We start from the raw sequence: 27,946 nt of genomic DNA, 5'->3' as shown, positions 1-27,946 counted from the left end.
AGAATATAGACAAAAACTTAACAAACATACAATTACAAATTGTGTTACATAGAAAGCAAGCAATGGATGGGGTACAGCAGCTAAAAATAGCTGACTGAGGCCAGGAAAAGCCATTTTGAGGAGGGAACATTAAGCCCAGACTTGACAGATACCACAGAGTGGAAATGAGGTAAAAAGCCTTGAAATAGGAAAAAGCCAGCACATCTGAGAACAAAAGCAGCTAACACAGCTATAGACACCATGACAGGGGCAGTGTAATACATGAACAAAGGACCATATGTAGGTGGCCTTGCTGGCCAGGGCAAGGAGTCTGAATTTTCTTCTAGTGTAACAGGAAGCCAACGAAGAGTTTTACATAGGAGGCTGACATAAACTGATTTATATTTTGAAAAGTTCATCATGGTTACTGTGGCAATACATTGGAGAAAAGTGGTAAAAGAGGACATGAAGAAACCAGTTAGGAAGCTACTGTATATTCTAAGCTAAAAACGATGGTGACCTGGGCTTGAGGGTAGCAGCAGAGATGAAACAAGAGTCAGATATTTCTGGATAGAAATGATAGGCTTATTTAAGAACAGATATTGAGAATGAAGGAAGATGACTCCCTGGCTTCTGACTTACTCAACAAGGTATATAGAGTGTTGGCATTTTTTACTGAGATGGAAAAAACAGGGAAGAACAGGCAAATGAAGAGAGTATCAATCAACAGTTCTGTTTTAGACCTTTAAAATTTAAAGATGTCTACTGAGATATCCTAGCAGAAATGTCAAGCAGGTGGGTAGTGGAGACAGCAAACAGGATAATGCTACAAAAATAACTAAGAAATACTAAGCATACAAATACAACAAGATTAGATCAATCACCTACTAATGAGCATTTTTAAACATGGTGTGCATTAATGATGATGCAGATTTGAGCCCACCACCCCATCCCAATTTTGATTTAGTATGCCTGGGGGAAAGGCACAGGAATGCATATTTCTGAGGAAGTTCATGGTTGATTCTGATGGGTCTGACTCTCATACTACACTGAGGAGTACTGACGGATGAAAACAAAGCCCAGAACTAAGAACTGGGAAATTCCAAAATTAAACCTTGAGGAAAGGAAGACAAGTCTGCAAAAGCCACTGCAGGAACAAGAAGATAGGGAAAGCTACAGTGCAGGAAGAGAATGGTAAACCGTGCCGAGTATATCTCTTGAGAGTAGAGAAAAAAGTGACCAATGGTTTTAACGATGAAATCACTGGTTATCTTTACAGGATAGGCAGAGACAATTTAGGGCACATTACAGAGTAGGCAAGACATGAGGAAAAGGATGACAACTCTTAAGAAAGAGTGGCATGCTTCTGAAGGGGAGTAAATGAAAGGTGCAGTAACTGGGGGAGGACAGAAGATATGTATGATGAAATTCGGTACCCATTTTAAAAGTATTTTTGATCCAGTACCTGTGGTGTCTTATCGAAGTAACTACTGAATACTAATTCATATAATAAAGTTTCTTTTAAAAAATGCCTTCCATTTCAAACATTAAATATCCCACCTATGGCCACACAGAATTTCTCAGTATTGATTTTATATATAAAATACCGCTTTCCCCAAAATAACATAGAGAACTAAAATTTAAAGTGTTTCCTCTCTCCATAAAAAAGTTATAACCGCTTCATCCTCTAGCTCTTATTGTTATTTACCCTTGCAAGATCCTCTATTTCAGAACTGAAGTTTGTTTCTCCTTCCATCATTTCTTCCTCTTCTAATGTGCGTTCATCATCAAAATCATGAACCAGCATGTCAGCTGATGGATCAAATTCATGGTCATCTGATGTTGCTGAACCTCCTGGTAAAGAATATTTTGAACAGTTTGGTAAACCAAATTATGTGTACCTTATTAATATTAATGTATATGTTATTTGAAACTGGATATAAGTCAAGTAAAAGTACGAGGGAAAAGCTATGCACAGCAAATTTTATTTCTTGTTTTCTAAAATTCCTGCCTTTACTTATCACCCCCCACAAAACATCTTTAAGGATTTGTTTTACCCTGTTTTACATATTTACAGTTGTAACTATAAAATGAGGGCAGGGTGTCTGAAGAGTACTGTAATCTTCCAAAGCTTCAGTTGTAAATAGTGGCTATATCAAATAAAAATGATCTTTTGTGTGAAGAAAAAAAAAATCACAATTCTTAATTACTTGACTAATAGTTAATAGACCCAGTAAGTATGAATATAGAGTATGAAATATACCATAATTTGAATATATAGCCTAGGGAAAAGTACAGCTGAACTCAAATATTATTCTACTAGCACATCCACAAAAATATACTCTAATATGAAAATAGCTTGTCTTTAACTTAGTTGAAGTAACCCAAAGACAGAGTATAAACAGCAAAGTGTATTAAAATTGCATATAAAAGTGTTATGAAAGGTATTAAAAATAATCCAGTAGGTAACTGTTGTATAACTAATCTATTTTTAGCCTTGTGGCTGGGGAATATTGCTGAACTCAATAGGGTCAGAACTTTTAACAGTAGATTGCAAATGCTGGGCATATATTGAATATAATCTATAAACTATCCCCACTATGCCAAACCTGGACAAAAGATTGTTTGCAAAAGACTGTTAACTAATAAATGAGTTATTTAAACAAATGAAAAAATCAATTAGCAATTTACTTTTATCAGTTTAAAGTGTTAAATGTTGTATCAATAGATATACCTACTCTCCTAGTTCATCTTTGAAGAAAACCAGTAAAACAAAGAAATACAGATGCTGATCTCTTGGAAAATCAGACAATTAAGAATAAGGGGGCACCCAAGACTCCAAGGTTGTTGTTACCTCCCAATATTTTTAGCATTAAGAACCACTGTCTGAGTGTTTACTATGCGTCAAATACTATCCTCAAACACTTCACGTACATTATCTCACTTAATCTTCCAACAACCCTAAGAAGTAAAAATAAAAACTTGAAGTTCAAGAGTTTAAGCAGCATATTTAAACTCACAGAGCCAGCAGGTGCCAAGAACAGAACTTTAATTCTGGATCTGCTGATTCCAATGCCTGTGCTTTTACTGCTCTTTAAGGCTCCTGTTCAGTCAAGAGTTTCAGAAGCAGTAGATATTCTGCCTCAAAGAATACTTGACAAGAACCTATGGGTTACTAAAAGATGAGTAAACGGCAAGCTAGGTCAGAGGGCAGAGCACTCAGAAGTCACTGTGCTCTTGGAGGAACAGAACAAAATATTGCTATCAAATATAAAATAATGAAATATATAACTGCTAAATCAGCTAGTCTATCTTGTACAGTACAAATTAGTTACCAAAGTCTTAGAGCAACTTATAAAGCTAAAACAACATTTAGAAAAGTATTATCTTAATTTCTTCTAGAAATGAAGAATAACGTGGTACACTTTTAGAAAGGAATCTTAGAACTGGGTGAAGAACTAGACACAGGGTTCCCTAAGAGCAGTTTGAGAATTACTAATTTAGTTATAGCTTTTTTGTCCCAATCATTATCCTTCTTTCTCAGTTTTCAATAGAAAACAGTCCCAAAACTTTTCATTTCACACAGCAATCTTCTAGGATGCTTAGTCAGTAATTATGTATTCCTACAGATGTTGCTATACTTTTCTCCCTTGCTGGCAGAAAAATCCTAAAAAACCTCACACTACCATTTTGCATATTATTATCCTAATCATAATATAATTCCTACTGAATGCAAATATTGTTAAAAATAATTATGCTTAATTTCTAACTACTTACAATCTTTTACCAACTTAAAAATCAAGCTCACATGAGAAAACAGTACCAAATCACATTATACACACACACACACACACACACACACACACACACACACACACACACACACTTGAAGTCCCCCATTTTTGTTCATTATTTGCAAAGCCAATTATATTTAAAGCCTTGTTACTTTAACCCTCCCATTATATAAAATTGCAAAGTGTGAGTGAACGTTTTTTCTCAACACTCTTTAATTCCTTTCCCCACACATACACTGCACCATTCTCTATAACCTTTCAATTTCAGGTTTTTTTCTTGCCTTAATCTTGACTTCTTTGTTTCAGTTCACTTCTTTTTACCTTGTTCTTCAAGACCAACTAACCATCCTATTCCTTTCTGTTAATTACTAAGGCCCATCGTTAGGTTATCTCCTAGGGAAAAGAATCCCAAAAGTAAATTCAGTTTGTAATATATCATGTGGACTTGTTTAATGATTCTATTACCTTCCTACCCTAAAACCCAACCTCTAATGGCTACTGGATGTAATTAGTTTACACTGGTGGAATCAACAGACAAACTACTTAGCCTGGGTCATATGACTATTATTATTAGCATCAATTCCCTCATAGCTCAGTTGGTAAACAATCTGCCTGCGGTGCAAGAGACCTCGGTTCGATTCCTGGGTTGGGAAGATCCCCTGGAGAAGGGAAAGGCTACCCACTCCAGTATTCTGGCCTGGAGAATTCCATTGACTAAAAAGTCCATGGGGTAGGAAAGAGTTGGACACAACTGAGTGATCTTCACTTCAATTCCAAAGTGAAGATGTTACAAAGGACAAAGGACACAGCATTTCACCAATGGACCAAATTTTTTTACATTAAGTTTCTATTTCAAATTTCTCCACCAATTTTTTAAATTGCCTACAATTAGCACTACTTGTAAGAACAGTAAACGTTTCTGTGGATAGGAGACTGATGCACCAAATGCTGTCTACCTCAAAAGATGTTCCTTACTCTGGAAACAAAAAAATTCATCCTATTTGTATTAATACAAGCATTCAGCAAGTAATAAAAACTATCAAAGACATTTGTTTTCTTCCAGCTCCACTGTTCTTCCAGTTCACCCTAAGCTGTTTTAAATGCAATGGAAACTGAGAAAGCCACTTATTCGTATCACTTTAAGAGTAATTATTTTTACGAACCTATGTATTACCTAACAAAAGTTTTGAAAGTTCACAGAAAAATGTTTAAAATTTGATCTATTTGCAAAGTCACAACACTACAAAAACTAAACTTATCTTTTCAATGAAAATGATTTCTGTATTTGAAAGAAAAAAAGAAATAAAGGCACAATAATACCATGTCCTAAAAAGGATATGGTAATTTGATTTATCTGAGGTCAGATTATTTCCAACTTCTTCCAACCTACTTCCATCTAGAACGTATTTATAAACAAGGAAAAAAAAAAAAAAACACCTTGAGTTTCAGAAATGTCACAAAGCCTAATAATGTACTTCACTTCCAAGAATATCAGAAAGACATTTTCAGCTAAAATAAATAGGACAAAATCAACTGTCAATTTGTAGTACAAGGAACTGGTGATGGGTAGGGAAGCCTGGCATGCTGCAGTCCATAGAGCTGCAAAGAGTCAGATGCGACTGACTGACTGAACTGAACTGAATCATTTGGAAGGGATCTAGAGTTATTTCAATTCAACTCCTACCTGACACAGAGAACAATGATTTGTGTTCAAGAAAAGGACCCTGAACAATTAAAAAAGCCTTATATTATTTTCAGTATTTTCCAAAACTTCCTAAAATTTTAAACACAAAAAAGTGACTGCTTCAATGATCTAAAAAGGTCAGTAATATAGCATTATTAAATATGCAATGTGAGATGTTTTCAAATAAAACAATACCATGCCTCAGGAGTCCCCTTTCTCTCTCTTCCTAAGCTACCTTAGGCTCTTCCCTCACCTGCCCACCCCACTGCAGAAGTCAGTCTCCTCTCTCAGTAAAACCCCTGGACATTGAGACGGCAAGATCAACACATGCCAAACTCTTTCCTCACTGCTGTTTAGCGTCTGCCAATTGCTGACACACAGTAATGCTGGGCCCAGTGGCATCAGAACCTTCGACTGAGCATAAGAAACCTAAATCCAGATTTTAAATAGAATATTCTGATTTTTTAAGCTCACTACACTAGCTGAACAAAAAACATTAATGGCCCAGATTTGGCCCAAAGATCACACATTTGCAACCTCAAAGTTAAAGAAAAAAATGAAATCTGTATTGTATTTCGAGGAGACTACAAGGTCAGATACATGGTCAGAGGAGAAAACTTGATTCTAATAAAATTTTAAAATAACTTCCTTAATTTACAATACTCTTGTTGAACCTTTTATTTTACCTCCCCCTCTCTCATTAAACGCATTAACAATATTTTTTGTAAAAAAATATTTTGAGTTTTCTATATAAGCAAATATCTCTAAGCAGTTAAAGACTCCTTTTTAAAAATACACTTCAAATTAAACAGCAAATAAAAAATACACAAAATACATGTGGCAATTCATTTAAAAAAAGAGAGAGAGAAGAAACCCACAAAAAGTCATGAGGTTGAACTCACAGCAGCCTCACCTGTACTTTCATGAGCAGTCAAATATTTCATCCATTTCTTTTTCCCCAGAGAAAAGAAGCATTCAGAAGAAAAGTCAGTCAGATGATAGTCTAACTCCTCTAACCTTTATGTAACTAATAGGTCAAATGTTAGTTAAATAAAGATGATAAAAAATATAGAAAATACTTACCTGGACTTGAAGACTCAACAGATGGCTAAGAAGGGGAGAAAAGAAGAAAAATTAGCATCTCTGTGTAGTAAATCTTCATGAACATTACAGAATTATTCAACGACTGATATGACACCAAAAACTAGTTACATTTTATGCCACCAAAAACTAGCTACATTTTAACATCTGAACTAAGACAAACTAAAACTTCCTCCATAATCCCTCCTCTGACATTATGTTTATTTAAACATAGAGAAAAATCTAAAACATTCCTGAATCTAGAAACAAAGATAATAATGTGTAACTGATTCAGATTTCAAAGGCAAATATGTAGCTTATAATATATGTCATTCAAGAGAGATGATTTTGGGCTTCCCACGTGGCACTAGTGGTAAAGAGCCTGCCTGCTAATGCAGGAGACATTAAGAGACATGGGTTTGATCCCTGGGTCGGGTAGATTTCCTGGAGGAAGGCCTGGCAACCCACTCCAGTACTCTTGCCTGGAGAATACCATGGACAGAGGAGCCTGGAGGGCTACAGTCCACAGGGTTCCAAAGGGTCAGACAAACTGAAGTGAGTTAGCACGCGCACAAAACATACGATTTCAGATCTCTGAATTCTCTAAAATATTCTCTCCCATCAATACAGGGAAAATTAAACCCAAGGTCTGCTATCAAGCTGTTCTCTGGCTTAAAATGAGTGTGAGAAGGGAGGCAGAAATAATTTAAGATGTTATTTAGAATAGAAACTATACTGTAAGAAAGCAGAAGGAAAAATTTAAATGTTACTTAAGTACAAACATTACCTTTACTAACACACAACATACTTTTAAATTACCACAAAGTCAGCAATCTTACATGGTCAATCCAGGAAGGTTATCTAATAGATCACAAAGACTTTCCTATTACAGAGCTCCTACTGTACCATTCTACCTCTTATAAATTTAACCACAAACATCTGAAAATTTAAAGATATAATTATTAGCAAATTATTTTAGTGTTACCACCACTAGACAGTTTGTGGCTGTGTTTTATTGTAATCCAGCTAATTCAACAGTTATAAACAAGTCATCTAGAAACATCAACTCCTATACGGTAAATTCAAGAACACAAATTTAAAAGAGGCCTCAAATGACAAAATCTTTTTAATTAAAACCTTGCCTATTCATTCCAAGCTGTCTACTCAGGCTCATCAGAAGTCACAGGTGCTGGAAGTTCAGAAGTACTAGCAAAAAGATACGGATAGTCTAGTATTTTCCTTCTTTCTACTAAGATATGGAGCAGAAAGGCAGGAACAAAATTGAAAAGACAAAAAGCGCCCAATTTTTCAAAAGCTAGGCCTCTAAGATAAATTCTTATGAGATATTAAAAATTCCGTTTTGAAAGCAGTCTATATCACGCTATTGCCGTTTAAGTGTGACATTCTAGCGTCTACATGGTGACTTAACATTGTTTTAAGGCATACTTTTCCAAGGTTCCTGTTTGTTCCTTTTAATTCTTACAAGAGAATGGTTCTTGTCTATAGCATTGACTCATTTTAACAAAAGACCATTATTCAGTATTACACATTTTCAAGTGTAACACCACCATCTTGAACTGCCACAGAGTCAAAACAGTGCTACTTTTAAATTTGGTTCCTCTAACGGGAAGCTGTGGAGTAGGGTAACAGAGAATAATGTAACCATAGAAAAGAGTTTTTAGCTTGCTTAACATCTTTTGATGTTGAAGAAGAGAATGTTAGAGGATGAGATGGCTAGATGGTATCACCAATACAATGGACACGAACTTGGCCAAACTCTGGGAGATGGTGAGGGACAGGGAGGACTGGTGTGCTTCGGTCCATGGGGTCGCAAACAGTCGGACATGACTGGGAAACTGAACATCATCTTTTGAACAGTTCTAGCTCACTTCTAGCTCAAAATGGATTAAACCACCACACATATTACACAGTAAATCAACACTGAAAAATATTAATCCACTTTCACTTCAAACTTTATTTCCCAAGTTTAAGCACAACCTCTCTCTATCCAAGGTTACAGCAAAGTTATTGGTTATCTTCATCTGGTCCTAGGTTCACTATACACAGAGTAGCCTTACAATGGCCGTTTTTCCTTTTTAGTAAACTTCTGAAATAGGTCTGAAAGGCTTAAACAAGAGAAACCAGCACATCTTTGAAACTAGCTTAAAAGAAACGGCTCTTTGAGCATTTGGTTCTTTTTGAACACTCAAATAATTACTCAATTTAACAGTCTTCTGATAAAAAAAATAAGTTATTCTACTTAAGAATAAAAGGTACACTTTCACTGATGTTATTAGATATTGGCAATAATAGACTGAATTGCAACTGGGGTCTGTATAGTTTGTAAAACTCCTCAAACTGTGCTAAATGTGAATAAATACCATACTGAGTTTTGTTTTACTGGTAAACAGTTACCACTGTAATGCTCTGAAAAAGGTCTTAAATATGTTCTATTCATTAAGATGCCAAATGTTAAGACTGATAGCATTTATACATATAGCTGGCATAAAATAGAACACCCAGTGCTCAAAGATAGCACTAATCATGGTATGTAAGGCATACTAGGCTGTTTTAAGAAGCATGATTTGATGGATGGTATACCTGGATTAGCACTGGGGGAGGGGAAGCAGGAACAGTTTGCCTATATATCTACAGGCAAGAGACTGGTGAGTGGGAGGGAGGGGGAGGAAGGGGAGAGGGAGGAGGGAGGGGGGAAGGAGGGGGGAGGGAGGGGGGGAGAGAGTGAGAGTGTGTGTGTGGGCCTGCACCCACATGCATGCACAGACGCTCAGTTACTAAGCCATGTCTGAGTCTTTTGCAATCCCCTGGACTACAGCCGCCAGGTTTCCCTATCCAAGGGATTTCCCAGCCAAGAATACTGGAGTGGGTTGCCATTTCCTCCTCCAGAGGATTTTCCCAACCCAGGGATCGAACTCGCATCTCCTTTCCCTGGCAGGCAGGTTCTTTACTACTGAGCCACCAGGGAAGTCCATTATATCCAATTAAATCAAAGATCAACTTCTGGAAAACAGGCATTTGAAAACAGTTTATACTGTAAGCATTACTTTTGTCCACCAACAAACAAACTGATCATCTTTCATTATGAGTTTAGTATATAAATACATATAAATGTGTTTAGTATAATACCGGAAATTTTAGTATGAAATGAGGGCATTTTTAATTTAGATCTTTAAAGTAATAGCAGAACCAGCTTATGTTCATATAGTACTACATATTTCCAAATGCATAAATTTACTTGATCATGAACCTGGCAATAAAAACCTACCCCACCTACCTCATTTTATAGATTAGCAAACCCAGGGAGAAAAACTGACTTGATAAAGGTTCCACAATAGGTGGTGAAGGTAAAGCCTAGGACCTAATTCCTTCTATATTTCCGAAGGAAACAACTATTAAATATGTAAAAACAACAACAACAAAAAAACTCTCTCTCTCTTCCTTCCCCTCTATTTTAAAAATGGTTTTCATCTAGTCAAAGCATGTTTAAAATGTGACTGCAAGTTTTCATCTGTCATGTCAGACTATTATCTCTGTCTCATTAGGAACTGGTATCTAACAATACCCTCCAGAAAACCTGCAACATCTACCATTAATGATTACAGTAAATGAGAAAGAACGGGGAAAAACTACAACTAAAGCTAAACATTTGTAACAATACTTATTTTCAGAAAAATCTAAAATTATAAAATGCAATCAGTAAAGAAGATTTTTTACATTGGGGATTAAAATGTACTTAAAACACACTCATTTATTACTGATAGAAATATGAGTTAAAGCGTTCGGCAGATCACCTAGTCAACATGAACTTACCCTACTGATATAACTAAAAAAGCACATAAAGATATGTGTATCTCAGTTATTACTACAGAGTTGTCTATAGCAAAAAGATGGGAAAACATCTAAGTCCATTATTTAACTAGTTAGAAATGAAACATAGTTTTTCCAAGCAAACGAAATTACTAATTCACTGAAAAGAATGAGACAGTTCTGCTTGTGTTGACTGAGGGAAAAAATGCTAAAACATGTGCGTGTGTATGTGTCTATAAACAGATAGCTATATTAGGAGTAAAAGAAAAGTGTAGAGGACGGGGAAAATTGGGCTGGTACATAAATTTTTCCCCTAACGATACACAAAAATCTGTTAACAAGTTGCCTCTAGAACATGGGTTGGGAAAGAAGGCTTTTCATTTTATGCCTTTCGGTACTGCTAGAACTTTTTAACCACTTGCAAGCATTATTCTTTGTTTTTTAAACAGAAAGTCAGTGGAGATTATACAGTGGAATTATGAGCCATTTTCATTTTCTCTTAGTTTTAGATTTTCAAGAAAACTTAGTATTTGCCATTATTTTTTAAAAACAAGTTTATATAATTTTGAAAAATAACCTAATTTTCTTTTAGGTACATACATAATTGTTTTATCTGAGATGGAAAACAGCAGAGAGGGTATGAATCGGCTAAATCAAAGAATCAGAAAGAACTGTGTTAACTTTTATGGCAACTTTTGTATCTACGCTCATATACTTGATTTAGTTGATCAAGCTGCTAATAGTTGTAACAAATATTCAGTGCCTCAAATTTGTTCAAATGTTTCTCTTCTGTATATTTTTAGACCATGATAAGAAATATCCCATATACCAAAAAAACAAAAGATAAACCAGAATATCACTATTACTAAAACATAAATAAGGTAGTAAAAACACGAATTAGATTCTTTTATCCAAGACAATCAAAAACACATTTTCAGTGAGTATAACTGTCTTACCTAATTTTTTCCCACAAACCAATTCCACCACTATTTAAGTAATAATATCACTTACTTAGTAATGCAGATAATAGATGCTCACAGTGATAGGGATGAAGACAGAAAGGAGTTAGGGGCCCTATTACAGGGTGGAGAGAGGGCAGGGAGACTGTGCCAAGAGCCCACCATCCCTCTTCCTTCACACAAAATTAAATCACTTAACTGCTGGTTAAGAAAGTTTTGGAGTTAAAATTAGAAAATTTACTACAACAGTAATAATTTATAGAGGATGAACTGCTATTACTAAGCACTAGCAATTCAGAAGTCTATGTTCCAGTCTTGACTGTACTACACAAACAGCACAACCCGGGACAAACTACATAAACGCTCAGTTTCATTTTCCTTTAGAATGAAAAGATTTAGATCTCTTCAGGTTTAGTTCAATTTCCTTTGAGGTCTAAGTTCTTTACTTTTTTATGAACTGCTCAAAAAACATAACACTACTGAGGAGTACTTAGCTTCATGGATGGGATATGTTTAAGACTATTCTCAATGTATTATTTCTTAAATCTAGGGCTATTGGGGAAAAAATCTAATTTTTTAGATTTTTTAGCTTTTTTTGCAAAAAGCTTTTGGAGGCTGCTACTTTATGAACTTCATACAACATAAACATAACATTCTAAGCCACAGCATAAGTCAAACACAGTAGTCCCCAGTAACAACTGGTATTCGAACTTAATCACTGCAATGATTTTTGAAACCGTTTAGAAATCTTTAGAAATAAACAGTGACTCCATCTGAACTTCATGCAAGAAATTTCTGTATAGCTGGTTACTTTTCATGACATGCTGAAGTTTCAATGGCAATGTTGCATTTTTTAATTATTTGGGAAAATGATTAGTCTCCAGAATTCTCTGAAAGAAATTTACTTCTATTATTTCCCAGCTAATCTTTCCTACCTTATCAAGCACTTTGACTATTACTTCTTCTGAATTAAGCTTTTTAAACTTTCATCATGGGTGTTAAGCACGCTGGATAAATCCTTAATAGTTCTGTAAGTATAAACACTAAAAAAAATTTTTTTTCCATTACTGGCATAATTATTTTAGGTCTGAATTCATTGCAGTGAAACAAGTTTTGTTTAGAGTAAAAATTAACACTATCAAGAATAGCATTCAAGATGATCCTATTTCCTTAAGAAACAAAATCCAAATACCCTTGAAAAATGTTACACAAGGAGTCTGTTTTTAACAGAAAGGGATAAATATGACAGCGACTAAATACGATGTATTATTTTTGGCAATACTAAAGTACTTAGAACTAACACAAAATAGCAAATCCATTAAATTTTCTTCTTTTTATGAGACAACAATATGGCCTAGGTGAAAAGACAGGTCTTAAACTATGCTATGATCTTTTTTCCCTTGAAAGAAAGGTAGCTTATGTGTTTACAAACTCTGAAATAAAAGACAAATTGTTCACTCCCAAAGGTCTGTACACCACATTCCTTATAAAACTCAAAGGACTACTTTTTCCTCTTATTCTTTCTTCCTCACTGCCTTTGTACAACTGCCACTACCCTGTAATTTCCTTTAAGTGTGATTAGGAGAGCCTCCTTTTCAAAGGTTGATTAATAATTTTAGGAGATAATAAGCAGGGAGAAATATTACCAGAAAGTATTAAGAAATGGAGCAAATGTCATTACTTCCATATATGTTATGTATGTTTTAAATGTTACTACAATTTTAATAAGCATGACATACTTATTATGGACTAAGATGATCAGATCAAGTATGAAAAATTAGTATTCTGTACACATCTAAAGCAAACAGTATTTAAGAATCAAATATTTTTTTGGAAAAACACGATCAGGGTCACTCTAGGCAGGAAACAACAACAACAAAAAAGCCCAGAAGCATAATACCTACATTTTTCTCCAGAGACATGTTTCTTCAGTGACCTGTTTTCCCTTCAGATTTATCAAATGAACACATATTGTCACTTTGCACTTACTGTTATTTCACCAGTTAGCGTCAGTCTTCAGGTCTACATAACCAAAAGTGCAAAGAGCTTGGCATCTGAATTATTTTATCACATGCTTTATATCGGCAGCATTTAAAAAAAAATCTCTCTGGAGTTCAAATAAAAGTACTCTATAAATCAAGCATTTCTCCTTCGTCTAATTTTTAAAATGACTAGTCTCTAAAATCATTCTAATTTCTAAAATATTCAGATAGGAAAACTACAAATTCATTTTCACTACTTCACTGGTTCTAGATTTTCTGTAGGACAGAGATGAAGAAGTTTCCTCCACTCTTCCTCAAAATTCATTATAAATAAAACCATCTACAAGTAATTGAAGAACATGAAAGATTAATTTTTAAAAGATAACTAGGTCACTAAAATGCATTGGAAACAAATTTCAGGGTTTTTAAATTTTTCTTTAAATTGAACTATCCGTGTGTTCCTACAAAACATGAAAGTTCCATTCTCCAAGTGATGCGATTTTTAAGGAAACTAAAACGTCCACTTGAAATTATTAACGATCAGTGACTCAATCACTAATGAATACAATCATCTTTAACTCTAAAAGAAATAAAATGTTAAAATGCTTTTATTTACATATTGTTTTCAGTGTGGTAGTAGTTAAAATTTCTAAGTTAAAAAAAACTTATTTAAATTTCACTGTATTTTCATACACTAAGATATTTTCCTTCAGTAATATCCTGCTTTAAAAATGTGACTAGAAAACTTAAAATTCAAACCATCCTGAGCAGCACCACGAGGCAAGAAACCCCATCACCTATTACAGCACAGCGCTGCTTACCTAATGGGCATTCACTGAAGACTATTTGACAAAATATATGTAAAGCCAGGTACACAGAATCCCTTCCCCTTTTACACACGAAGGAAACAAGCCCTTAAGAACCTCATCAGGACTAACTATCTTTCAGCCCAGTGGAATAAACCCAGTCACATTAAGTGAAGTACAAAGCACTATGTTTTCTCCAATTCGTGTTCCTTGGAATACAACTCTTTAATCACAAAGAGCAAAAGAAATGGAAGTAAATCTTAAGACCCAAATTTATTTTTATATCAGAATATTAAAATTTTAAAAATACTGGCAGCAATCAATCCTGCTATTCCTTTTAAATAGCAAATACTCCAGAATATACAGTTTCCATACACCAAAGGGAAGGAGCACCCTAAGAGCCACTCCAGAAAACTCTTAAGCTTTGGGTCCCTCCACTCAACAGGTACTTGAACAGGTCTCCAAATTAACATTCTTCTCCAAAATCTATTTTTCTGAATTCCAAGATTTAAAAAGGAAGTATTATGGTACTGATGAACGTGTACTCACCATTGGCTTCATTTAGCAAATAATGAAGACAAAAATAAGGGGTGGACGGTAAATATAATTACCTACTTCCTAAATCTGTTTTTAGGTGCCCCTGAGACAATGAAAATGATAATTCTCAAAAGAAAAAAATGTCTTTGCCAACATTTAAAGTGGCTCTACTCAAGGAAGACACGGAAGTCCAAATATACCACCTCTTCAACTCCAGGGAGTAAAGGACATCGAAATTCTTCTGATGGTAAGGGAGGAAAAAATGTATTTTAAAAAAGTCAAATGTTTACAGGTTTACATCAGAGGCAAAAATTTTAACCTCCAGTAGTATATACCAAATGCAGATTAATCAACAGAGGTTGTCTACCCCAACATGGGGGTTTAAGGCCCCAAAATGTAAAACAATCGCCACTAAAGAAAGGGGGCTTTGGGAACTCGTTTACTAGAAAAAGAGCAAACTGGGGCGGGGGGGGGGGGGGAGGGGGAGGGGGAGGGAGGAAATCTTCCCTAAGCGGGGAAAAAACTGAAAGAGAAAGACAGGAATAGAAAGCCTCGATTCGCAAAGGCGTGAAACGCCCGGAAAGTGGTTAAGAAAGGGAGAAAGCAACTCTTCTGAAATATAAAGAGAGAAAAAGAGGTTCGACGGGGCGGGGAAGGGGGAATGTTTGAAGAAATGGGGAGGCTGTCCTAACCTAGAGTGATGGATCGCGAAAAGACCAGGTTCATTTCTCCACGCTCATTTGGTCACCATCAAGAAAATCAGAGTTAATCAGAGGCCGTTTTCCTTACGTTTTCCCCAACACAGGCGGAATGTCAGTAGCAAACCGATGGGGGTGACGCGGTAGGGCGCAACAGCATCTCGGTTAGAGAGGGAAGAAACTTCACAAGAGGAAGCAGCAGCTCCTCTCTCGGCCCCTAGCACCGGCCGGCGAAGTTGCGCCACAGGCGCCCCTACTCCGCGGGCGCCCCCCACCCCACCTCGCCCCTCTCTGTACGCACAGCTACGCCGCCCTCGACCCTTTAAAGTGCCCCCGAAGTCCAACTACGCCTCCACTTTCTCCTTCCCACAGACCCATCCCAACTAAGTTCCACGAAAAGCTCCCGCCCAGAGCGCGGCCTGTTCTGGACAACAGGTGGGCAGTGGCGCCAGCAGGGCTCGGCCTCCCTAGCCAGGCCCACTCCACTCCTCCCCGGCCCGAACCTGGGGGCGCCCGGCTCCGGGACGGGGAGGGGGAGCTCACTCCCTTACCTCCGCCATATTTGCCGTACTGACGGGTCACATCTCCGCGGCGGCCGCAGCTGGGTCACGGCCAGAACCCGGATGTGAGACTCGGCAACGGGACTCCAGCCTCCGCCGCCTCTGCCGCTCCCGCCGCCGCTGCCTCGGCGGGAACGCGCAGGAGCCGCCCGAGCGCGCCCACCACACCCCACTCCGCCCCCTCGCGGCGGCGGGGCTCAGCGGGACTGGAGGGAAAAGGCCAGAACGCGCGCGCGGCAACAGGAGCGCGCGCGGCCCCGAGGCAGCCCTCCCCCAGAGGAGCGCCGAGGAGGCGGAGCCAAGGTGGGTGTAGAGCGGGAGGTGGGCATCCCAGCCCAGCGGATCCGCGGCCCCTGCCCGGGAGCGGGCTTAAGGGACCAGAGGTCAAGGAAACTAGCCAAAGGAGACACGTCCAGCATTCATATCGGTGGGGAAAAGATACGATATATTTTACGTGTAGGCCTTTTTTGAAGTCCCATTTGTTGGAAAAACGGATGTTGCTGTGATTGCAACAACGTCAAGCAGTGCGCTTTGAAAGCGGTTATCCCTTGACGGGTACTTCTCTTGGATCTTTCCCGACAGAAATTGTAAAATCCCATATAACAAAATTTTACAGGTCACAGCAGGGATTAAGAAAAGGGACTGCACTGGGTAGACTGCCATCCTTATGTGTCATTTGCTTTTCCTTACACACCTTCTGCAATGCCAGTAGTAACGTAATTGTGCAATGGTTCTGCACTAGATAACATTTCTAAATGTGAAACACTGAAAAGCTGCTCTTTAATAGATATAATCTCCAACTCGACTGCTTAGGTGGAGAATTTGCTTATGTGCAGTGCCTGAAATGCCTGCAATTTAAAAGTTTATTGTATTGGCCGAGATCTGCCAACTGGCTTTGGTGCCAATTCTGATGATTGCCAGAGCCAATGATTGCAAAATAACAAACGTGTTTCACTTCCATTACTATGGCAGATACTGGGTAATGCAAACATGATATTAAAACGTGTACTAACACATTTTACCAAACCAGAAGTTAGTAAGTCTTATTTCATAAAGGTTCAAAGGTTCTTCTTAATGCAATTTCAAAAATGACTTCCAAAATCAACCAATTCAATATGAAACTTATTTGTTCCCTCCAAATAATGCTTTGCCAGCACAATATATTACATAAGTGTGAACGTATACAATTTTTCTTTAAAACAATACTTAACTTACAATGAAATATGGGGAAGACTTTTAGATTATTTGTATTCCCTTAAAATTCTAGATTCTATTAAGTAGTTTCTTTTTTCAAAGATTCAACATTTAACTTGAAATTATGTCCAGTAATAATTTGTGCATGAATATTTTGTGCATTTATAGGTATATGAAGTAGCTGCTAAGTGAAAGGACATTACCTGGTAATATGACAGGAAAAGAGTCCACAGACAGTCTGTAAACCAATTAAACATAAACATCTGATGCACATTTTCTACTGAAAGAAAAGCAAGGGAAAGAAGAGAAAGGAAAACTTTAAGGTTCCCAAATCTACAAACAATTTTTACCATTAACTGTACTGTACAGAATTTTCACTTTATTTTTTAGAATACTTATATAAAAGTGTTTTTCAGGATTCCTTGGGGGAATAAATATTTTAGCAAAGGTATATAGTTTCTAAGAGTTACCCTGTTGAATTACCTTAGTCCTTCTGATTTGAAACAGAAATGACTTTTATAAGTCAGTTCCAACACTTTTCATTTTGAGATGCTTGATGGAAACGGCTGTGAAGGCAAAGAACAACAGATGTGCATAGAACTGAGGTGGGTAAAGATAAGAATAAGGGGCCTAGAGGTAGAAACTCAGGCTTTATAAAACAACTGGATTAAAGGAGAATTATCCATTTAAATGGGAAAGCTAATATATGAAATTTAGCTGGTTATCAAAAGGAAGATTAAACAGTACTGTCAAAATGCAAGGCATAGGAATAAGAATTCCTATCAACAAGAATCCTGATTGTGATAAAGAGCTGGGGCTCACAGTCCCTTAAGCTACTGAAACTGTCAGGAATATCAGGCTCTAGGACATACTTGAATGGGTATCCATTTTACTGATAAATGACTTCAAGTTTATTAATACTGTGCATCAACTTTACTATTTTTAAGTGGCATTATCGTTTAAGGGAAAAAAATTCCCTGTACATTTTTTTTTTTTTTTTGGTAAATGTGGGTTAAGTGATTTTTTTTTTTTGATTCAGATATTCTAAAGGAAAAGAGAAACAGCTCCAATGTTGTAAGTCACTGTTCACATATTGAATTCAGTATAGTTTTACCCACCTCCTATCTTATTCTAGTGATATGCTGCTGCTGCTATTGCTGCTGCTGCTAAGTCACGTCAGTTATGTCCGACTCTGTGCGACCCCATAGACAGCAGCCCACCAGGCTCTGCTGTCCCTGGGATTCTCCAGGCAAGAACACTGGAGTGGGTTGCCATTTCCTTCTCCAGTGCTTGAAAGTGAAAAGTAAAAGTGAAGTTGCTCAGTCATGTCTGACTCTTCACAACCCCATGGACTGAAGCCTACCAGGCTCCTCTGTCCATGGGATTTTCCAGGCAAGAGTACTGGAGTGGGTTGCCATTGCCTTCTCCTTCTAGTGATATACTTATCTTAAAAAATTTTAGGAGGGACTTCCCTAGCTAGTGGTCCAGTGGTTAAGACTCCATGCTCCCAATGCTGAGGGCATGGGTTCAATCCCTGGTTGGGTAACTAAGGACGTGCGTGCAGTACCACGTGGCCAAAAAATAAAATAAACTGCTTATTAAAAAAAAAAATTAGGAGCCATTTTGTCATGTCATCATGTCATGTGTTAGTTGCTCAGTTGTGCCAAACTCTTTGCAACCCCTGGACTGTACCCTGCCAGGCTCCTCTGTCCATGGGATTCTCCAGGCAAGAGTACTGGAGTGGGTTGCCATTTCCTTCTCCAGGGGATCTTCCCAACCCAGGGATCGAACCTGGGTCTTAAAGAACACAAAGTCTTTCTCAAAACTCTTGTATACCTCTTCAGTATCAAATATGTATAAATTAACTATTCATTAGTCACAGAATCTTAATGTTGGATGTGACCTTAGAGGTCTTTAGTCAATTTCTAAACTTTCTAGGTAGGAATCCTTCATACTGTTTCCCCACTACCAGGCTTTCCTGCCTATGCTTAAACACCCCCAATGTACTCACCGTCTCATAAAAAGGCTGTTCTTTTCCGAAAAACCTCTAATGTTTGGAACATTCTTCTTTTTATCAAACCAGAGTCTACCTCCTTGTTATTGTCACCCCTTACCCTGAGTTCTTCAGCACTTTGGATTAATTCAACAGATGTCTTCTTTGTATCCAAATATAAACACTCAATATTTATACTTGGGTTAACAAAAAATAAGTCTTTAAAGACTACTGATACTAAAGGAGCTGAAAAGGGGACATTACAAAGTTGAAGCCATGAGAAAATTCACCATTAAATATGAGCTGTTTAAAATTATTACAGTTTATAGTCCTTATTATTGTGATATCCAAAATGGTAGTTCTGTTAGAATTGTGTAGTAAAACGTTTACAGTTAAGCAAAAAGGTGTGCTTAATTATATGTAAGATTTGTGGCTAATGTCCCAAAACAAAAAAAATCACTACAAAGCCTGAATAAATGCCTCTTTAGCTCCTGTTCCCTACCTAAAGGCTTCCTTGTGTTCAGGCAAACTTACATTAACTTTTACCACATTAAGTTATTCAAAACTGCTATTATATTGGCAAACTATTTTTAAGCAATTTACTGCATATTCCATTTAAAAAGTTATTTAACAGTTTTATAGAGGCTACAATACACACACATACACACATACACAAACCCTTCAAAGTTATTTTGCTTTTAACAAAAGCATTTTAAAGTCTCAATTTTTCTTCAACCAGTACCCCAAACTAACCAATAAATAAACCTGGCAGTTTACATGTACCTAAGAAATATATCCTTTTATTCAGGACCAATACCTGATTCAGATATAAGGAATACTGTATACACGTTATGCAATTCAAAAAGGTACCTCTCAAAATGCATCAAGAAAATAATTTGCAACAATTTAGACTCTGGGGCTGTTTGAATGAAAGAGATTAACACAGTACATTCAAAACCCTAAAACCAAATTCTGTATCTAACAATTTTCAGAGTCCCTGTTGAGACCATTTCCTTAAATTTTTATTTAAAAGTGACAGCCTGCACATGATGTGCAGGTGAAAATTTATGGGTAAATACTAATTCGATTGAGAATACCTAAATGTCAAAAAACTTCACCTATTTTTAAAAATGACATTTTAGATAGAGAGTTTTACCTTTACCATAGCAGGCATGTAAATTACAAAGCAGTAATGCATCACATTGTAAGTCCCACATCTATGCGACAATTAGCATCATCTTTTTCTCGGTTTGATTTTTATTAACACCACCCCAAAACACGTATATAATAGCCTTTTGGTTCTGCAAAGAACAGTTCTGGTTTTCCTTTTCGTAATTTTTACATACAGTTTTATCCAGTGGCTCCATTTTATCAAATTATCACAAACTGGTATTTGGATAATATTGTTGACATGATTTTTAAATCTCATCCAAACTCTGGAAATTATTGGCCCATCAACCGTTCTCAAACACTGGAAGAGTAGTATAACATTTATATACTTGAGGGAGTTTGGACTTTCCCTCCCTTCATCTCCAAGTGTGCCCCTGCCTACCAGCATCACATCCGTCTTGTCTGCATTGAACCTCAACCAGTTGGTTCTTAACCACGTCCGAAACTCAGCCAGGCACTGGGAGAATCGAGCCACCACACCATCTGGATCAAAGGAAAGAGAGCCTCAGTAGTAACGAGACTGGAGACAATGAATGATCTTACAAGCTCAGTATTCACCCCATCTCTAATTCTTAAAGATAGCCAGGAATTAGGACAGGAATCCCATGATAATTTTAGAAAAACATTAATGAGCCTTGAGTCATGCAATTTGCAACTGATGATAAAGGAATAAAAGTGACTCAATAAATAGGTCGCCTCATTCCACCCATGACTGAAGAAAGGTTCACTCAAGTCCGGGTCATCTCGGCTAAGCGGCCTCAGTAGATTGGCCAGTTGTAACTGCATAAGCTTTTCTGCAAAATTAAAGACTTTTAGCGTTGGAGGAAGTTTTAGGGATAACTGGGGCCCAGAGAGTAGTGACTCGCCCAAGGTCACACAGCAAACGAGGACTAGAGATGGTCTCCAGGCCAGAAATCTTTCCACCAAAAGCTGAAAGAATAAGGCCATTGAAAGGTGGGGGAGGCATCTGTCCCCAGGGATCCTCCCACGGGCTATGAGGACCTCTTTCCCTCACAACAATGCCCTCTTTGGGCCTCTCCTCCCTCCCTTACTCCCTCCAAAAAGGGCTGCTTGCCCAGGACCCGTTTGCCGAGGACCCTGCTCACCACCAGGGATGCAGTGGGAGCAGAAGTCTCCCTGGGCTGAGACAGGACCCGGAGATACAGCGCGAAAGAGGCGGGGCCACAGCGGGGTGGTCAGCTTGGCCCCACCCCGACCGGGCTCCTGGGCCGACTGGAGGAAGGGGCGGAAGCGGACAGGGCGAGGCGCACTCACTCCGCAGCGGATTCCCAGCGCGCCGCCGCCAACGCCAAAGCAAAAGACCCAGTTGGGCGGGGGTGGGCGGTGGAGAGGAGCTGCGCATGCGCCTTGGGTGGCCGGCGCCACTCCGGGAGGGGCAGCCCGCTGGGCGCGCTCTCTTAACTCCTCCCCGGAAGTGGAGGGTCTTCCGGGCGGTACTCTGCCGTGGGGGAGGGGAAGGAGAGAAAGGGGACCGAGGACACCTCGGTAGCCCCTTATCCCAAACAGGACTAGGAGAGGAGAGATGGTTTATGGAGGCTGCACTTACAGCCGCTGCTGCTGCCGCCGCCGCCACCTCCGCTGCTGCCGCCACCGCCTGAAGAAGCCCCATCCATCCGCCTGCAGCCCCGGAGACTCAGAGCCTGGGAGGGGCCTGAGGCCCGGGCCGCCCGCCTCCTTCTTCTAGTCGTCGTCCGGAGCTTCCTCTTGCTCCACCAACCCTCTGCCCTCCCCTCCGCCTCCTCCCTCCTCCTCGGCTTCCAGCCGCCAGCCAACCGCGCGGCCGCTTGTTGAGCCAGGGCTCCACCGTCTCCATGACGCCCGGCAAACATTCCCGTGCCTTAGCCAGAGCCACTAACGCCGGCTTTGGGGTACAGGGGCTTCAGAAGCAGCGAGGAAAAAGGGTGGTTGACCATTCCGCAGCCAGTCGCCACCATGCCCATCTCTCCAGTAAACGGCCGCAGGCAGCCGAACGTCGGGGTGTAAGTTCGGACGCTACAACTTTAGTCCATCCCCTTGGGTCCCGCACGGAACCCTTTTAGAACTTATCGCTTCATCTGTGTTGAGTCAGCAACCTTGTAACCTCCGAGGTGGCAATGTCTCCTTCCTTGGCATAGTACAGCCTTTTCCAAACCTCTTTTGAGAAAAGACCTAGTTTGTTTAGAACCGCCGTTCCTCCTGGCACTCCTTGTGTGGTGGTTTATTTCTCTCCAACTTGTTGCCTTCAAGCTGTACCCAGCTGTTCGCTCTCTCAGCTTCTGTGAGCCACCAGACTGAACATTATTATGCTCTGTAGTCGAGGTTTTTTTACGCCTTCTCCTACCATCCTGCCTTAAAACTCATTCCAGCTTACAACCTTCTGTTCTGCAGCAGTTGGATTAAGGACTGGACAGAAGCCCACAGCTTTACAGTTGTCTCACTTAAAACTTCAGATGGTCGCTTAGTCTATCTATTCCACTAAAATTTCCTAATTGATTCATTCTCCCACACTTCCGGATCACTTTTGTTCTCTCTTCTCAAACCCTCAGCATCTCCCCTCTGCAATCTCTTCCAGCTCAGCTAATCTTTCTCGAGCAGAACTTCTTTCAAAGATGTTGGTAGAGAATCTTCTTTCTTGTCTTGCATATGGTACTCAGGTTTTTGTCCATCCTGAAACGTGAAAGTGTTACTCAGTCGTGTCCGACTCTTCACCATCCTATGGATTGAGCCACCAGGCTCCTCTGTCCAGTGGAATTCTACAGGCAAGAATACTGGAGTGGGTAGCCATTCCCTGCTTTAGGGGATCTTCCCAACCCAGGGATCAAACCCAGGTCTGCATTGCAGGCAGATTCTTTATCATCTGAACCACCAGGGTTTGTCCATTCTACCACTCCACTAAAAACAGCTTGTGTGAAGGTCAGCAATAACTGTCCAGCCAAGTGTAATGGCCATTTCTGTTCTTAACTCACCCATCAGCAGCTTTGATCTGATTTACCACTTCCTGAGTTTTGAATCACTTACTTCATTTGGTTTCTGGGACACCACTCTCTCCTAATTCTCCTCTTGCTTTATGCCTATTCCTTTTCAAAATTCTTTGCTGTTATGTCTTCAGTCTCTCCCATATCTAAATATTGGAGTGTTGATGGGGTCAGTCATCACCAGTCAGCACTAAGGAAAACATGCCTAGTTACTAGGCATGGACCTTGTGACACTGCTTCTGAACACGCTGGGGGCATGGGAGCCTGCAACAGACATTTCTTGCTTCATCACCTGTCCTCAGAGGGTCAGCTCAGGGGAAACAGGACCTGCTTCCTCACAATGCAGCATGTGATCCCAGCATTGGAGCTCCTCAGCAGATCTGAAAGCACAAGACTGAGCAGCGGTGCCTTGCACATCACTGTGGGCAGGGGCCCAACTGCTTGACCCAGGGCCCATGCAACTGGGTCACCATCAGGCTGGGCGTCAGTCTACACTGCAGCACCTGAGTACTTTGAATCCATGTGGTGGGAATGGTGACTCCCATATGCCATCTCATGCTTAGCCTAGACTTCCTACTTATATTCTATTGTTGTCTCCAAAAGCTGTACTGAATTTACATATACTGTCCCCTTTTGTCACCCAACTTCCCTCTGGGAACTAGGGACTAATGGCCACAGCAAGCGCACTGAAAGTCTTGTGTAAAGCAAACCGGTGATCATTTTTAAGTGACATGCAAGAGGCCCCCAGTTGTGCTTGTGCTTACAACCTTTTCTCTTCACTCTTGTTTTTTGCCTTTAAAAATTACCCATTTGCTCACAGTTTACAAGTTTATCTCTCCAGCCAATACCTCTTCTGAGAAAACAGGCTTAAAATCAGATAGCTGCACTTAGAAGTTAATTGGCATCTCAAAATTCATATATAAAACAACTTATTTTCCCCTGTAATCAAATCTGCAGTTTCCCATTTCAGTAAATGACAATTTCCATTCTTCGAGTTACTCAGTAAAAAAACTTTAGTTTACCTTTGACATCTCAATACACCTGTCTACCAGTAGTTTCTACCATCTCTGCATGCAAAATAAGGCCAGACTACCACTCCAGTGTCAGTAACTTGTCACATTGCAGTAAACTCCTCAGTTAAGTTCAGTTCAGTTGCTCAGTTGTGTCCGATTCTTTGCGACCCCATGAATCGCAGCACGCCAGGCCTCCCTGTCCATCACCAACTCCCGGAGTTCACTCAGACTCATGTCCATCGAGTCACTGATGCCATCCAGCCATCTCATCCTCTGTTGTCCCCTTCTCCTCCTGCCCTCAATTCCTCCCAGCATCAGAGTCTTTTCCAATGAGTCAACTCTTCGCATGAGGTGGCCAAAGTACTGGAGTTTCATCTTTAGCATCATTCCTTCCAAAGAAATCCCAGGGCCGATCTCCTTCAGAATGGACTGGTTGGATCTCCTTGCAGTCCAATGGTCTCTTTACCATCACCTTCATTCAACATAGTAATCACTGTGGCTCTTCTCAAAAGTCTCCAGTTCTTCCCATTTCACTCAGAGTAATAGCTCATCCTCTGTAGGCCACACAGGATCTCACCTTGGACTCTTCCCCTTCGCTAGTTATACTCTGTATTGTTCCACAACAACATCAAACACCTTTTCCCGCTTCAAGGCCTCTTCAGTGGCATTTGCTGTTCTTTGGAATATTGTACCCTTAGTCATTTCATAATTCATTTTCTTCAGCTGTCACCTTATCAAAGAGTCCTTCTCTTAACTATCCAACATAAAATAAACTCTTCCCAATACTTCCATTTCCTCAACTAGCTTTATTGTTCTTCAAAAAGTTTATTCTGTTTGGTATATTGTATACTTTTTTGTTAATCTGTTTTCATCCTATGAGGTACTCCATGAAGGCAGAGGTTTCTGTTTTGTTCTCTGCTGTTGCCTAGATGGAAGATGATAAATATTTGCTGGCAGCAAAAAAATGAGTGTAATATATACTTTAGTAACATTGGTTACTGCTCATCTTGTCTGTTTTTTTTTTTTTACTTGTTATATGGAAATCTCAAAGTAAAATTAATTTGATTTCATGTAAATTCTTAAAAAGTCATAAAACTCTCATAGTACCTGAGAGAGTGTTAGAAAAATTCTCTTGGGGATTTCTGAAACAATGACACATTCATGGGAGATTATCTATTAAGGAAAGAGTAGGGTGGGAGATGGACACTGACTTGACTCCATGAACATGAGTTTGAGCAAGCTCAGGGATATGGACAGGGAAGCCTGGTGTGCTGCAGTCCATGGGGTCACAAAGAGTCAGATAACTGAGTGACTACACTGAACTGGGGTGGGAGACAGGACGTAGTATAACCTTCAGTTTTTGAGGTAGCCGTATTATCTAATTAAAAGCAAAATTTCATACATAATAAAGTTTACAAACATTGGTTTGACCTAATATATTATTTCTCATCTTTCTCAGTTTAGAATTTAATACTGATCTCAGAAAGGATCTCATGAAACATGTATTTATCAATGTTTCACTTTCCCACTCCAGCTTTTCCTATATTGGGGTCTTTCCTATTGGCTTAACAATACAGATTTTCCTCAGTTTACCATGAGGTTATGTCTCAGTAAACCCATCATAAGTTGAAAATATCATTAAGTAGAAAATAGACTTAATACACTGAACCTACCAAACATCATGGGCGCACGTGCTAAGTTGCTTCAGTCACATCTGACTCTTTGTGACCCCATAGACTGTAGCCCTCCAGGCTCCTCTGTCCATGGAATTCTCCAGGCAAGAATACTGGAGTGAGTAGCCATTCCCTTCTCCAGGGGATCTTCCTGACCCAGGGATCAAACCCCAGTCTCCTGCATTGCAGGCAGATTGTTTACCATCAGAGCCAACAGGAAAGCATACTTAGCATAGCCTACGTTAGACATGCTCTGAACACTTAGGTTAACCTATAGTTAGACTAAACTGTCTAACACAAAGTCTTTTATAATAAAGTGTTGAATATCTCATATAGTTTATTGACTACTGTACTGAAAATTAAATAAATGACTGTGTGGGTACAGAGTGGTTGTATTTGTTGCCTGCCCTTGTGATTACACGATTGACTGGGAGCTGCGGGAGTATCATTTTATATTGTTGGCCCAGGAAAAAATTCAAAGTAGGATTTCTAATGAACTGTATTACATTCACAATGTTGTAAAGTCAAAAAATCTTAGCTTGTGGATTGGCTGTATTGGACAGTCTTCCACTGTGGTGAAAAAAACAAAAAGCACTAGTGCTTTCTTCAACGCTTCTATCTCATTTCTTTGCCCAGTTTATCTGTTCATTTCCTTTTGATTTGTGTGGGTGAGGGGGAGAGTAGTTTTTATCTGTTGTATGTTACTCACTTTTTGCATTAGGATCTTTAGCATATTAATTATAATTATTTTAAATTCCCAGTCTTAACAATTCCAAAATCTCTGCCATATCTGTTGTGGCTCTAATGCTTGTTTCTTCAGACTGCTTTATGCCTTTTGGTATGCCGTGTATTTTGTTGAAAGCTAAACGTGTTGCATCAGGTAATATAAACTGAGATAAGTAAGCGCTTAGTGTGAAGTTTTATGTTTATTTGCTTAGGAATCAGGCTGTTTACTGTAGCTGTAGGTTTCCAAGACTTCAGTTTCCTTTAGTGTCCTGGTTTTTTGTTTACTCTGGTTTTTAGGTTTCCCTAGAGACTCCTGCTTAGAGTCTGAGCCTTGCAGTTCTTCCCATTGTAATCCCCTGTTATTATACAGGAGCTCTGTTGATGTGGTAAGATGTGCTGGGTGAGAATGGGAAGGCAAAGAAAAGTGTGCCTTAATCCTGGGATTAATTAGGTCTTAATCTTTTAGTGGGCCTTTTTCCCTGGGCCATGACCTTCATAAATAATTCTCAGAATTTTTTTTTAGGTGGAACAAGAAGGTTAGGTGGACTTCAAGTAAGGTATTTTCCTTTCCCCATGTTGCTTAGGCTCTGGTAAAATGGTTTTCCTTGAGGGCAGGCCTCTGTTAAGGATAACTGAACATTATATTTCAGAATGATTGCTTCCTGTCCCCCTGCTGAAACTATCAGGGAGTTTTACTCTGACCTTCATCCTGGGAGCTTGCTGGAGCTCCTGAAGGTAAAACTTGATAAGTGTGGGGGCCTCCCTAAGGCTGGGCCCCCAGCAATTTTTTCTCTTGAATTAGTCTACACTCATTTTTCAGCAATTAGGCTATTGCCTGTTAGGTTTTCCTTCCACTTGTTAGCTCTAGTGGCAGATTCAGTAAGTTGTGATTCTGTTATTCCTACATCTGTTTCGGTACAGGGGTTTGCATGTAACCTCAATTCTCTGATGGGTCTAAGAAGACCCATTGATTTTCAGTTTGCTAAGCCTTTTTCTTGTGAGTACTGGATCGATGTCTTTTGCAACCTTTACATATCAGACCATAAACCACAGGTATCTGTGTTTACTCTTTAACCTTTGCATTCTGTTGTCTCCGTTGCTGTATGAAAATTACTGAGGTCAATAATGAGTAACCTAAGGGTTTCAAAAGTCACCAAATTCAGTGGGCTTTCTTTTTACCTCACAGCATTTAACAATATCAATCTTCCCCTCTTTAACCCTGAACCAACCCTGAACTGTTTCACTTATTACTGGGCTAGGTGCCTTTTTTCTAGTTTTACCTTCTACTTCCGGTT

General features: G+C 39.1%; 2 protein-coding genes across 34 annotated transcripts in view; one reads left to right on the top strand and one right to left on the bottom strand.

The window, feature by feature from the left end:
* Nucleotides 1–21,967, bottom strand: part of MIER1 (MIER1 transcriptional regulator) — a 66,319-nt gene extending 44,352 nt beyond the window's left edge. The window contains exons 1-7 of one of the 33 annotated variants that reach the window (XM_042249432.1): nucleotides 21,371–21,585; nucleotides 20,647–20,747; nucleotides 17,585–17,667; nucleotides 17,305–17,381; nucleotides 6,541–6,565; nucleotides 6,371–6,407; nucleotides 1,688–1,833 (exon numbers count right to left, since the gene is read on the bottom strand). In XM_042249432.1, the coding sequence (XP_042105366.1) occupies nucleotides 1,688–1,833; nucleotides 6,371–6,407; nucleotides 6,541–6,565; nucleotides 17,305–17,375 (279 nt within the window). In that variant the 5' untranslated portion in view covers nucleotides 17,376–17,381; nucleotides 17,585–17,667; nucleotides 20,647–20,747; nucleotides 21,371–21,585. Of the gene's footprint in view, nucleotides 1–1,687; nucleotides 1,834–6,370; nucleotides 6,408–6,540; nucleotides 6,566–15,898; nucleotides 16,044–17,304; nucleotides 17,382–17,584; nucleotides 17,668–18,219; nucleotides 20,748–21,370; nucleotides 21,586–21,831 lie in introns of those variants that run through there. The other 32 variants (XM_042249438.1, XM_042249458.1, XM_042249405.1 and 29 more) reach the window with 32 other exon arrangements.
* DNAI4 (dynein axonemal intermediate chain 4) overlaps nucleotides 21,704–27,946 on the top strand; it is a 106,697-nt gene continuing 100,454 nt past the window's right edge. Inside the window, 2 exon segments of the mRNA XM_004023217.6 lie at nucleotides 21,704–22,146; nucleotides 22,148–22,264. Of these exon segments, the coding sequence (XP_004023266.2) occupies nucleotides 22,097–22,146; nucleotides 22,148–22,264 (167 nt within the window). The 5' untranslated portion in view covers nucleotides 21,704–22,096.

The sequence above is a fragment of the Ovis aries genome, chromosome 1, assembly GCF_016772045.2.
Source record: "Ovis aries strain OAR_USU_Benz2616 breed Rambouillet chromosome 1, ARS-UI_Ramb_v3.0, whole genome shotgun sequence".
In the NCBI taxonomy this organism is placed as follows: Eukaryota; Metazoa; Chordata; class Mammalia; order Artiodactyla; family Bovidae; genus Ovis; species Ovis aries.
This window is presented reverse-complemented; position numbering and strand designations above follow the sequence as displayed.